At 47.9% G+C, this 13,903-nt stretch overlaps 1 protein-coding gene across 22 annotated transcripts in view; it reads right to left on the reverse strand.

Moving 5' to 3' along the window:
• LOC132910871 (serine/threonine-protein kinase MARK2-like) overlaps positions 1-13,903 on the reverse strand; it is a 53,158-nt gene that overhangs the window by 17,801 nt on the left and 21,454 nt on the right. For 12 of the 22 annotated variants that reach the window (XM_060966980.1, XM_060966985.1, XM_060966984.1 and 9 more), the window contains exons 2-10: positions 7,255-8,235; positions 6,461-6,767; positions 3,045-3,260; positions 2,583-2,961; positions 2,240-2,460; positions 2,030-2,141; positions 1,337-1,449; positions 1,025-1,244; positions 427-624 (exon numbers count right to left, since the gene is read on the reverse strand). In XM_060966980.1, coding sequence (XP_060822963.1) covers positions 427-624; positions 1,025-1,244; positions 1,337-1,449; positions 2,030-2,141; positions 2,240-2,460; positions 2,583-2,961; positions 3,045-3,260; positions 6,461-6,767; positions 7,255-7,973 — 2,485 coding nt within the window. In that variant the 5' untranslated portion in view covers positions 7,974-8,235. Of the gene's footprint in view, positions 1-426; positions 625-1,024; positions 1,245-1,336; positions 1,450-2,029; positions 2,142-2,239; positions 2,461-2,582; positions 2,962-3,044; positions 3,261-3,787; positions 5,414-6,460; positions 6,768-7,254; positions 8,236-13,903 lie in introns of those variants that run through there. The other 10 variants (XM_060966994.1, XM_060966995.1, XM_060966992.1 and 7 more) reach the window with 4 other exon arrangements.

Below are 13,903 nucleotides of genomic sequence, written 5' to 3' on the forward strand. Positions count from 1 at the left end.
CACGTACGATCGTAACTTTGTGACTGTCGTCGGTGTAGGCGAATACGTAGACGTCGTTACGATCGATGTATTGGTTCAAAAAATGAAAAAAAATGTAACTACTTTCGATACACGGTGATTTCGCTACTCTCGGAGAGTAAAGGACTACAACGATCTAGAATCAGCGCATAGCATCGATACGTCCTTGCGGTAACGTTTACGAATTAGGGATAAAAACAAGACAAAGGGTAAAAGAGAAACGAACAAGATATAAATAACGAATTAATCAAAACATTGGCGGATTAGGGTACGAATGACGGGCAATCTTATCCAAAGCAGATACACGTTCGTGAAAGCTTTATACAATTACAGCGCCGCAAAAGACAATCGAACAGATACCGATCGAATTACGGTGGTACAAGTCACAGGATAACGAAAATAACTCACTAGTATCTAATTGGCCAGGACTGTTTTTAGGAGCCGAAGGTCGACTCGCAGAAACACGAGCGGTATTCTCCTTGATGGTGGCCGCGTCCACGGTATTTTGTCTCTTAAAATTACTACCGCTGCCACCAGTCACTGTTCCACCAGTCGTAGCAGTCGCGTGATTATGGTTCGTTGCGTTTCCTGGACTTGGTGCTGCTCCTAGTAAAATATAAACGTCGTATACGAAACAAGAATAGGATCGGTCGCGCGCGTAACAACGTGGGCTTTAGTCGTTACTAAGAGTTTTCCTACGAATATCCTCGTAATTGCTAATCCTTTAGCACGGGGTAACACTGAAAATCAAGAGAAACTCTCGCTGAAACATAGACACGTTCGATGATCGAATATCGCCGCTACTACCTACGGAATAGGCTTCGTGATAATCTGCTAATCAGCTGATAGATTTACTTCGTCTTTAAGGTTCGTCAGCGTGGCATAGCATAGGTTACTAAGCGATACGTCCAATCCGGATTGACGCAGAGGTTATTAAATAAGTTTACAGTGGTAATCGTTGATCTGGAATATAGCTGGAACGAGAGGTTTCACGGTATTTACTTACGAAGCGTTTCAAGACCGGACGAGACTCGTCTACTTGGTTTTGGGTTGCTAGCGGAAATACTTCTATGAACACCTCTATGCGACGGACTCTGCACAGCGCCACCTGTGCCTCCGCCGCTTCCGCCACCTCCTCCTCCGCCGCCGCCGCCTCCCGAACCAGCTTGCGGTGGAATGTTGCGCAGCGACAATGAACTGCCTGACCGCGAGCCGTCGGATTCAGGCTACGAAACGAACCATTTTCATTTCTACTTCTTCACCGATCGCGTTAACCTTACGCGTACTTTCGATAAATCGAGTCTCCTTCCGTACTCACATCGGTTGTCTTTCTTCCTAAGAGTAAGTACGTGGCGAATACGTCATCGTACTTTGCCTGTCCTAAGGAATCTTCTATTTCGCTTCTCGTGTACCCCATACTAGCCAGGGCCTCTAAAACAAACAGGTGTAACGGCATAGTCACAACCACTAAAGATATCAGAATAACACGATCGATTCGACACAAGAGAAACGTTACATTGCTACGGCTTTATACACTTTCGCGATTTTATACACTTATCGATACAAAAGAAACATTTTCAAAAGAAGCCCGGTGCTATGCTGTGCGAAAAATATGCATTCACAGACGCCTCTTACTACTAATAATGCTATGGCTATTACTACTACCGCTACTAGTACTACTGTCGCTAACACCGTTTCTAGTACTATTACTATTACTATCGCTATTGCGCGTAGTTTGGCGCACACATTAAAAACACAGCCAGCTCTCGTACGTAGTAAGATCGTCTGACGGTCCTATCGATGCGAAGAGTTCAAGAATCGTTTAATTACGACCAACCGTTGCTTGATTAAAGAGTCGTATACCGTTCACGGAACTGTATAGCACGTTCGATGCCGAGCAGCGTTACACGATGCGACGCGACGTTAGTCGACGTGACAACTGGGTGGTCGTAAATCATGCAGTTTTATTATTTTATGTAGAAACAATAAATAGTAAGTGTTATGTACATACTGGCAGACTCACCTATCCTCTTGTGGTCTTTATAATCAGGTTCAGGTTCTAAGTACGGTTTTAATTCATCGTCGTCATATCCCATGTTCATCCATTTGTCTCTCATAATAGTCTAGAAGCAGAGAAAGATAGGAACGCTCTAGAAGCAGACACCGTACACGGCCGACGATCGCGTTATGTTCGCCGTGATTATCGTGTCTGACTGCTTACCTCTAGGGAGGCCCGTTTCGTCGGGTTGAGCACCAAAAACTTTTTCAACAGGTTTTCGCAATCCGTGGACATGTAAAACGGTATTCGATATTTTCCTCGTAGTACTCGTTCCCTCAGTTCTCTCAGCGTCGAACCGTCGAAAGGCAGTGATCCAGACACCAATGTGTACAATATCACTCCCAACGACCAAACGTCTACTTCGGGCCCGTCGTACTTTTTACCTAAATGGCGAACAAATAGATCGATGAAATCGCTGCTTTCTCTCGAAAATAAAAAAAAAAAAAAAAAAAAAAAAAAAGAAAAAGAAAGAGAAGAAGTAGAAAGGAGGAAAGAAAAAGTATACCCTGGAAAAGTTCGGGTGCTGCGTAAGGAGGTGAACCGCAGAAGGTATCCAACTTATTGCCCGGAGTGAATTCATTGCTGAAACCGAAATCTGCGATTTTGATGTTCATCTCGCTGTCGAGTAGCAAGTTTTCCGCCTTTAAGTCCCTGTGAATAATCTTCTTTTGATGGCAGTATTGCACGGCAGAGACGATCTGCCGGAACTTTGCTCTAGCTTCCTTCTCCTTCATTCGACCGTGCAAAACCAAGTAGTCGAAAACTTCACCACCACTAGCGTACTCCATTACCAGGTACAATGTTTTCTCGGTCTCGATTACTTGGAAAAGCTTCACGATGTTCGGATGATCGAGCATCTTCATTATTCTTACTTCGCGGAACAGCTGTAACACGCAACAAACACCGATCACGTCTTCTCGTTAATAGCTTCGTACCGACGACGATTCAACAGCAACGCGTTTCTTACCTTTTGAAGACTACCGGGATTTAATTGAGTCTTGTCGATGATTTTGATAGCCACTTCCTTCCCGGTAGGCACGTGCTTGGCAAGCTTTACCTTGGCAAAGTTACCCTTGCCGATCGTTTTGAGTAATTTGTACTTGCCGATGTGGGGCTCCTCCGAGGTCCGACTTCGAGACGAGAGTCGACCACCGCTACTCGACACTCCCACGCCATCCCCTGTCTGAAATAAACGCAGTAGATCTCGTTAGATTAAAATCGAATACGAGGGACGGTGGCGATTCTCGCATGGCGTTGCAGCTGCTGCGACAAAACTGAATTCTACCGACCGACTCAACGTTTCGATCGTTTACGCGAGATTTCTCTATTTCCATATATGATATATATACATGTATCACTCTGTGCTGGCAAAGTTCGAATTGTAATTCGAATTCGCTCGAGTTTGTTCGATCGACTCGAGTTTGCTCGACTTGTTACCCAGAGCGCGTCGAGCTTTACGCGTGCAATTCGCGTGTCGCGACCACGCGACCACGCGACCACGCGATCACGTTTCGCATTTCCAGGGACGGAAACTCGTCGATGGGATTTAATCGAACCTCGTTAAAGAAACTTCATGCGAATTGCGTTTCTAATATCGCAGCGTTCCAGCGTACAGGCTGTGCAAAAATTTGTCGACAAAGTTGCATTGCGAAAGAAACGTGAAGATAGCTCGGAAGATGCAGAGATAATAATTTGCACAAGGTCAATTACCCGCGTATGGCCACGAGTGACCATCTTGCAAGAGGAGGCTGCAGCAACTTTCGAGGCCGCCAGTTTGATCGGTTTTTCTTCGGCGTGTGGCAAAGAAACAAAGAAAATCGACCGGCAATCGAGAAGATGTTGCTCGCAGCACCTTCTCCTTTATGGCGACCGACTCGATCGAAACAAGCTTTCGGCCGCTTCGGAGGTTAGCAAGAAAAGGGCATCGACGATCGGAACGCTCGAGCGAGTATCATTCGCTTCTCCGTCGTACTCTTGCCTGGCCATTTTCGTTCACGGCCCATGTACACCAAGTCCTTATCACCTTATTCATAAATCAGCCAGATAAAGCGCGTATACGACATCGCAGAGGTAAGAAGATGCGGAACAAACTGTTTTCTGTCTTTTCTGCGAGGGATCCTTCCCTGCAAATCGCATAACGACACACACGATCGTTTTCTTTCGCGTTTTTCCGGTCCAACTGTTTCATAAACGGTAGTAAGAAGATACTCGAGTTATCGGTCAGAACGGAGGCTTTTCCCGAGGCAACGACGGTTCGCGTTGACTTTCAACGAAAGTGGTAAAGACAGGAGGGGAAGGGATTCGTACGGTTGCGATCGGCAGCCATACAACTGCGTGCGCGTGTCCAAAGCGAAACGAAACGAAACATCGTCTCGTTCGAACAATCTTCGCGAACGATTGCCGAGTAGCTTCCTGTTTCCTTTCACAAAAACCAGTCCGAAAGCGTGCGCGAATGTCGACGAATATTAGAAACAGTCGTTTACGAATCAGCACGTATCACTGAGACACTGTTTGCGTCGCAAGATTGGTCGCTCGACAACAGCGAAAGTGCACACTCGGCTGTTCGCACTGTCGCCTCGATGAATTCACCGACGAGTAGTTCCTCCATTGGTGACAGCGAAGAACGAAAAAGGGGCGAGGAGCGTACATCGACAGCGAGAAACGTAGATTGCTCGGTCGGTCGACCCGAAACTCGTTAAACGAATCGAAACGGCGCTCGAACGGAAACGAAAAAAGCAGCGATCGACGTTCGAAGACAAAGTCCCGGAGGCGTGCCACGAACGCGAACGCGAGCGCGAGCGCGTACGCGTCTGACGTCACTAATCACAATTGGCGGCCTTCGTCTCTGGGTTAGGTCGCGCGAGGACCGAGCGGAACGCATCCTCGTCCTCCGGTCGGTGACAGATCCAACTCCAAGGTGTCGCCACGCGATACCACGTACGAAACAGGACGCGTGACGTCCAAAGAGATTTCGCTCGTCGTTACGTCACCGTTCGACGACTAACTTCTCCCTCGTATTCGTCGGTTAGAGCGGACTCGCTTGCCGGCCGAAGAAGTGCACAGCCGAGGGATGCGAAAGGAGAATCAATACGCGTAATGCCGCCACCCCCTACTGCTACTCTACAAGCGAACCACCCTTGATAGCCGAGCTTTCCCAGTTCTCCCTGCTTGTCCGCTTTCCCCTACGATTGTCTCGACGCGACCATCGTAACCACGAGCACGAGCACGAACACGACCACGACCACCGGCGGTATCGCGATCATGGCGATCACGATGACGACGACCACGACGACCACGACGACAGACACGACGACGACCACGACGGCCGCGACAACGGCGACAACGACGACGAGCACGACGATGATCGCGTCTGCGCAAGCGTCAACCTCGGGAATAAGTACCGACTACCAACAACCCCTCTTACCAACTTTCGCGAATCATCTCCGTCCTCTGGGGCGCGCGATCGAAACCGAGTTTTCGCGTCGTCAGCTGATCACGCGTTCGATCGACGACCATCGTCGTTTCCGAATTCGCCACGTTCTTAATTCGATGGGAGAAGAAGAAGAAGAAGAAGAAAAAGGAGAAGAGAAGAAAAGGAAAACGATCGAGCCGTGTCGAGCGAGTTACTTAACATGAATTCGGTGTATTGCTCGGTTCGCAACGAGATACGATTCTAAAGGGATTGGCGAGCCAAGCGCTGGCTTAACGCGTGAAGAGATTTGATATTTTGGACCGGGTCGCTTCCAATCTGCCGAGTCGGGAGGAAAAAAAGGGGGCAGGAGCGAGGAAGAAAGAAGATAAGAAACGGGATGCGGGGTGACGCAAAAGTGGGAAATCGACTTTGATGGGTTTCACGATCGTTAGACGATACACCCTCGTACGAGCGAGTAGACACGCAAGCCATCCGCGTCATTCTAGCTGAAACGGACGAGGAGCAGACTGCGAGTCTAAGTAGGTAGGTGATCCGGGCGTGTATGTAAATGCGTTTACGCTGCTGTGCTCTCGTTATACTCGACTGGTCAGCCAGGGTTTGTAACTACGTTCGCTGAACGTGGATACGACGATACGACCGACCATCGGGTCTCGACATCGCTCAGCATATTCCACTTATTCCATCGATTCGATGGTTCGATCTGTACAGGTTTCGCTGCGATTTAACGCCGTTGTTCGGAGAAGAGATAAAACGATAAACGAAAATTAAAACGGAAAGAAATCGAAGAAGAAACGAAAAGAAAAAGGGTTTGAAAAGAGAAAAGATGAAACAATTGCTTGTCATTGGGAAATTTCCCTCGACCATCTCTCTCTCACTCTCATTCTCTCCGTCCGCTCTCCAAAGGATTTACTACTTCTATTTAATTGCCGTCCATTATAAACAATATCTACCTCCTTCTCATTTATGCCACTCTTCTGCATGATGTCTGACGACGGTTTGATCGCGTTGTTAACCGCATTGGTTTGTCGCCGTTGTTGCTGCCGTTGATCTTTCTTCGCGTTGTTGTTGGCCCGTGCCGCGACGAACGCACGCGCTTGCTGCACCATCCTAGTCTGCGCTCGAAGGGGCACTTCCGCTTCCTGTGCTCGCCTCGTGTCCGAGGCTGTCCTTGATAATTTCGTCGTCGCTTTCTTCGTTGTAACGCCTGCGTTTCCCGTCGAATTCCTCGTCGCGTCTCCTCGATGCAACGGAGAGGCCCTTTTCGTTTTAATTCATCGGTGATCATTCTCTAACTCTGTCGTTCGTCGTTCTGTTTTTTTTTTTTTTTTTTTTTTTTTTTTTCTACGATTTTAGGCGTTAGATCGACGTGCCTCTTCGTCGCGCTTGCCTTCGCCCGGCTCTACGGGGCGTATTGCCGAGCGTGTTCGACGCTTCATAAAACGAACGACACGTCGATGATCGCGATACGCGACGCGTAGCACGCACGAGAAACGGATCTCGCAGAGTCACGCCTTCCCGGACGAATCAACGAACGAGAACGGAACAGATTTAAGGGAACCGAGAAAAAACAACTAAATGGATAAAAGATAAAAAAGAAAATAGAAAAAAAAGACGAAAAAAAAAAAAAGAAATGAGAGAAAGGAACGGAAATGGGACGGAAGACCGTAGTAGTGCGCGTTGCGAATGCGCGTACATACGCGAAAGAATTATTGTTTCGGTATGATGAGAAGAGAGAAAATGTTACCCCTCGGCTTCGTCATCCGTCACGTTTCGAAGTAGATCCTCGTGTTCCCTGTATCGAAGGTCCGTGTATAGAATTTCTGGCTCGAAATCCGAGCTGATCTCCAACTGGCGCGTTCTGGCTGCGAGAGTGTCCATTTCGATGGCCTTGACCTGCTGCTCCAATCGTTGAAGCATATCCGTACTCTCTGCGCCCGAACCTTTTCGCTGTTTCAGGATCAGTTCGAGTTTAACCGGAAGCTTGGCGTCGCTGTCGGAACGATCGTCATCGCGTCGAGAACGAACCGCGATAGGCTGAACGATGTTCGAGTTTTTGAACGCCTTCAATTTTTCCTCGAGGCTCGCTTCGATCGCGACAGCCTTTTTACCGGCGATCGATGTCGCGTCGTTGCCAGCGATGCTGGGTGAACGTTTGACGACACCACCCTTCGACGAAGGATTCGCCATGCTTCCCTTTTCTATCACTTGGAGACGATGATCGTGCTCCACCAACTCCCACTGCTTCAAATTGTCCATCGGTGTACGTGCTGTCGGCACGTACCTTCCGGGTGCCGAGGTGAGACTCGTCGGTTCTCTGTTCGCGGATCGGTATCCACCGATGTGACGTTGTTTGTTCTCCGTTGTCGCGACGTTCGGCGTTTCGATGCTCTGTCGCTCGGTTTGCGATCGAACCGAGCCTCTGCTCGGTTGGGCTCGAGAGAACAGACTTTCTCGACCCTCCATGATCGATCCGACAGAGAGGTTATCGCGTTCGAACGCTCTCTATTTCTCTTTCTCTCTTTCTTTCTCTCTCTCTCTCGCTCTCTCTTTCTCGTCGCGAGAAAGAAGAGGTACACTCGGCGGGATTCGATAGTTTTCCACGCGTCGTCAGCAAACTTTGGGAAAATGTTCGAACGTCGTGCAGCACCAGCGGTAATTCTTCAACATGGATCCTTCATCGACCGAATGGATCGGCTTCCACAGGCAGCTTGGCAGGTCGCGTTCTCTGTTAGAAAAACATGCGTTATCCTCGTTAAGGAGCCGCTGATCGCTTCGCTGGGCGACGATCTTCGTCGACGAAGGGACGATTATCACTCTTCACACGTTGAGACATTTATGTATGTATATTACCCAAAACCCGAGCACGAGGAACGAGGCACGAGGCACGAGACACGATCCAGCCGATTATCCTTCGCCGGTCTTATACTTTATTTCTTGTTGGCAACAATGACATATACATGTGTGTATGTGTATATATAAAGGTATCGACAAGCAAAAAGCAGCGGCGCGTACAGACACACTTTATGTGAACACGAAAGCTTTCCTCGACCGAAGCGAACGGTCGTGATTCGTGATACTTTCTTGGCGATCGATCTCGCCAGAGTACCAGGTGCGTCGACTCGCGGACAGGCGATTTCGATTATTCGCCGATTCGAAAAATCGAAGCGTGAAGGTGATTATGGTTGCGACGATTGCGGCGAATACACACAGGCCTTGTATACGTTGTCCGGCACGAATTTCTGATCGATGGAAATCGATGGTGGAAGGTGTCGATACACGGAAGGACAGGCAAACGAGGAAGAAACGAAAGAAAAAAAACAACTAACGAGAAAAGAAAGTGGATGGCACCGATGTTACGGTACTCCGCGCGATACATCGAACCGACCGATAAAGATATGCCACGCACGCGTCTTTCCAAGGTGTTGATTCGTCGATCTTCGAGTTTATTTTTTCACTTGCTTATCGCTCGATGGTCGCTAGTAGCTCGCGCTCGAATACGAAAAGGCACGTTTTCTCCAGCCGAACGAACCGACTAATTCCAATAGCCGGCGAATAGATATCGCTCGGCGGAAATTGTTCGAACGGAACGCCGCGGTAAAACTCGGAGAAAGCAACTTCGCAGTTAATTGCGAAACGGATCAGGGTGCGTTCGATGGAAAAGTTGGAATCGTTTCGAGTGCAGGTTGGTAAGCGCGATAAGAAACGCGTCTCTTTCCGTTGTAATAATCTCACGGTTGGCCTCGATGGCGGCGCGATATCTAAGAAACGGTACCGATTTCTCGACCAGAATAAACGCTTCGCACAAACCTACGGGAACGTATGCAAATTTCAAAAACGTAAACGGATAGGAGAAGAGAAGAAAAGAAACGAAGGAAGCAACGAATCTGTAGGCGGTTGCGAACGAACGTCGATGGAAGGTCGGAGAGGAAATATTTGCTCGATCGACCGTAGTCGTAATCGTTATATCGTTATATATCGAATACACGCGACGTATCTCTCCTTCGACTAAGTCACCGGTCGTCCAAGATGGAACGCTCGTGCGACGCAGCGGACACTTTGCGAAAAAAACGCGGATCGATCGCCGAAAAGAAACGAGCGCTGCGAGGTTGCGCGTCAACGGTCGGCTACGAACAACTGGGTCCATTTCCCCCGAACGATAAGAGCACGACCGGCCAACTTGACTTCGTTAGACCGTTATCAGCGGTAGATGCTGATAAGCGATACAAGCAACCTAGCTCGAGCTCGATTCCAACGCCCAAGTTGCAAGAATCTCCAACACGATCGAGCCAAGAAAAATATATTTTCTCCTTGTTGGTGGCAGTCATTATTTTTTTCTTTTTTTTTTTTTTTTAATCGAAACGACAACAACGATGACGAGTAAAACCTGAAAACTGATAATGGCGCGTCTTCGAACGAACTAACTTACGGAGTAAGGCGAGCCCTCGTCTTCTTTATCTAACGATAAAAGTATCTACAATAGTTCAAAGTACCTGGTAGATACGTATTACTCGAGGATTATCCGAAGGAGTTTCGCGTCGTAATTTTTTGAGAAGTCTGCTTGTAATCGATTTTCGACGGTTCTCCGATCCCGTTTGCCAAGACGAAATTCCCCTCTGCGGATTTTCTTTCAAACATTTCCACGGAAAGAGACAATTTTTGAGCGGTGCATCGTGATCGATAACAAGAGATTTCCGTTTTCGCTTACTCGCGTCGACCGATTGGACAGGAAACGAGTGAGGTCAAGGAGAGACGGAGATGGAAAAAGAGAGAGAGAGCCTGCCTTCTTATCGCTGGTAAAGACGTTTAAATCGCGATTTCCGAGAAGGTTAAAATCTACCAAAGACAGTCAACTATATCTATATATCTGGTCTGGAGGATAGATTCGTTGTCGAGACGATAAAGCGGAGGCCGCGCATTCTGCTTGCGCTGAATACGTAGAGGCAGTAAAGCATAAGTCGTGGTTAAGAATGGAACAGGTGGCTAGCAAGGCTAACCTGGAAAAGATATCTCGCTCTCGTCCGATCGAAATCGCGCTTCACCCACGTGAACTTGATGCGAGTTCTCGTTTGCATTCACCGCGTGGCAACGTGCGTACATAAGTAAAAACAATCAACGCGAAGCAGCAGCAGCCAACTGTTTGCATCGAACGTTCGCCAGCGTTCTGGTCCATCGAGCGCAGATACTTGGATATCGGCGGTAAGCAACGCTAAATTTTTAAACATTCATTTCCATCGTACGCGTATTTCTCGTGGTTAATTCGTTGTGTAAACTTTCCCTCAAGTACGATATTAATCCGCGTATGGCGAATTATCCAAGATACAAGATAAACGACTGGTTCGAGAGAACTTGGCAAACTACGCCTACTGACGTACCAATTAGTCGTACGATTCTCGAGTAACGTGAAATTACACGCAAGTTACGTAAAGCCTCGGCGTCCACCTTCCTTTCTTTTACATTTTACCTTTCCGTGTTCAGGCTTTGTCCTTTTTCGATCGTTCCCCCGGTCTTATCTCGCTCGTTGGATAAAGATCAGGCAACCGTGTACGATCGTCGCGTAACGATATTCTTAAGAGTCTCGAATACGCTATTCGAGTTGCGAAAAGAAACGTATTCTACGCGCGTAATGCGATTCCATCGAAAGCGAAATCGAGGGAAGAGTCGGAGGAAGGAGCGATCGAGCGAAGAGATTCGTGCGACGCATCGCCGATATATATCGCGTACGTGTAAATTAGCAAGACGCGTCAGTTTTCGCACTTATTCACTGAGTTTGCCCGATTGTTTTCGATCGTTTCACGTACGAAAACGATAAAATCGTGAAAAGATGAAGCGCGTGTACTCGACGAACGGCCACTGAAACGGCTCGCGTCGGGCAGTCTCGCCGATCCCCGATGAGACTGCATCCGGTGGACGCGACGAAGCGCGTTACGTGCCGAGCCATGCCATGCCGCGCCACAACCATATGCCACGCTATATGCCGTCTTCGGCGCGACGCGAAAACTTCTCGCGAGTGCGAGCGCAACCGCGTACGCCAATTGCGGTCAACTGTGCGCGCGATCGACGAAAGCCGTGCTCGTGAGTCACGCGCGCGATTGATCACCGCGTCGATCGAGTAAACTTCGTTTCTCGTCTCTCTCGGCTGTCGGCGTTCCTTTTCCAACGCGATCGGCCATCGTGCTAAGAGCTCAAAGTGCAAGTGCCGATAGCAGGTCTGTGTTTGATCGCTTCGGTACCCTCGAGCCGCCATCTTTTCTACTGCCGAGACCATCGACCTTGAGATCTGTTGGATCACGCTCGCGACTTCTGCTTTCGCCTGGTTGCCGTAGGCGTACCGAAACACGCGAAAATATTTTTCTTCCACCGTTCGACTCCGCTAGTTTCCTATAAATCGTGTCCATTTCTTTACGAACTTGGCGCGTTTGTCGGTATAAACGGATCGGCGTTCGAGCCTTATTATCGTATTTCGAGTTTAGACCTTTGAAATTTTCCACGACGTCCAAAGCGACCCGCACGTCGGAGGATCTCGCGCCGTTAGAAAGGTCTCTTCCCTGAAGAGTCGTTGAAAGTAGCTGCGAACGATACGTTGGTCGAGGATCGACGAATCACCAAGCGGCATTATCAACTGGAATGAACTCGACGAGATTGCGAGCGCGAGATAGTTGCGATTTCTCGTGACCTTCCGTAGACTAGTCGCGTTCGGGGCACACATTTCTTTAACCTTTCGCGGAGAGGACTACCGCGTCCCAACGTGCACGTTCCACACCTAGTAAATATGAAAGTTGACGCGCACCGATGCAATGGCCCATTTCGCGTTACCTACGCATCCGACGATCGAATTCCGCTCGATTGGCTTCTACCTTCGACGAACGCGATTACAGCTCGGACGATTCGGCTCGAGAGGAATCATCAGCTTCCGAAATATACGTCTGACCGTCGTTTGTTCAAGTATGTGTATACAGGATGAGTCAATAAAAAATACTTTCCGAAACAACTCGTTGTCTGTTGGTTTCGTCGAAAACGTCTTAAACGAATTACGCTGCATTTCCCCAGGGTCTCGCTGAATGGATGCTATTTCGTTTTCTAATATCTTGCGCTTTCTGAGATATCGAGGTGATTTTTGAACTTTTCAAACACCGTGCCGTACATTCGATACAGCTGAACGTTCTCTTCGAAGTATTAGAAAGGTATTAACTTATTTATAGCGAAGAATCGTTAGTTTGGCAGATACTCCAATTTGTCAAATTTAACGTACGAGAGGCGAGGAAAGGCGTGGGACGGTATTCCTTGCCTGTTTACGTCACCTGTTTTTCGTGCGTTAAATTTGACAAATTCAAGTGAAAATATCACTTAAACTAATGGTTCTTCGATACAAGTAAATTAACGTTTCTTCGTAGAAAATGTCTAAACAAAAATATACGGTGCCGTTTAAGAAACTCAAGGCCAGCCTGATATCCAACGCGATATAAAACGTAAGATATTAGAAAATAAAATTGCATCCATCCTGTCGAGTCCCTTGAAATGCAACAGAATTTATTTAAAAGTTTTCGATAAAACCAACGAGTTAACGTGTTACTTTAGACAGTGTTTCTTATCGACTCACCTTGCACGTTAGTCAGGCCGATGGTTCGCGGAAATGCGACGGTGTGAAAGAATTTTACGTACCTTATCGTGCTCTCTATGCATTTATGGAGAACGAAAGGACAGGAAACGAAGGAAACAATGTTACAAAATAGCTTGTTAGATGGAATTTTACAAGAAGAAAGGTCGGTAGATTCGACCGTTTCGTGTCTACGTTTTGGAAGGAACTAGCTTTAGCCTCTGTAACGAGGCGTAAATTTTCGTACCGCGTGTAACGGACTGTTCCGACAAAGGAAATTCGTCGTAACAAAGGAAATTGCGGGGCAGAACGAAGATCGCGCTCGTCTGGCGGCTGGCCGTGAGCCGCGTACGAGAGAAGAACCCGATGAATCGATGCGAAACGAGAGCCAACGATTACGAACAGTCCTTCTATCGTAGTTGCATCTTTTCCCGTTTTGTTATCGATCGGATCAATGAAGATCGATAACCGCGTGACGATAAACCAACGATAACAGCGATGTCGCGAGATAGCATACTTTTTTCTGTTGTCATCGCGGACATATGGAATTAGCGACACACGCGTCATAGACGGCGAACGAAACGAAGAAACACGAAAAGTGGGAGAGTAGTTGTTTACCGAAAACCGACTAGGCATCATCGATTCCGCGAACACGATCGACCAAGTAATTCGTCAGTGACTCGCAATTTGTCTTCTTCCTGACATCTCTCTCTCTCTCTCTCTTCCCCTCCCTCTCTACTCGAAGATACGCACGACGATCGTTTCCTTCTGTTTTCTTCCACTTCCATCGTTGTCGTTG

The sequence above is a fragment of the Bombus pascuorum genome, chromosome 9, assembly GCF_905332965.1.
Source record: "Bombus pascuorum chromosome 9, iyBomPasc1.1, whole genome shotgun sequence".
Classification (NCBI taxonomy): Eukaryota; Metazoa; Arthropoda; class Insecta; order Hymenoptera; family Apidae; genus Bombus; species Bombus pascuorum.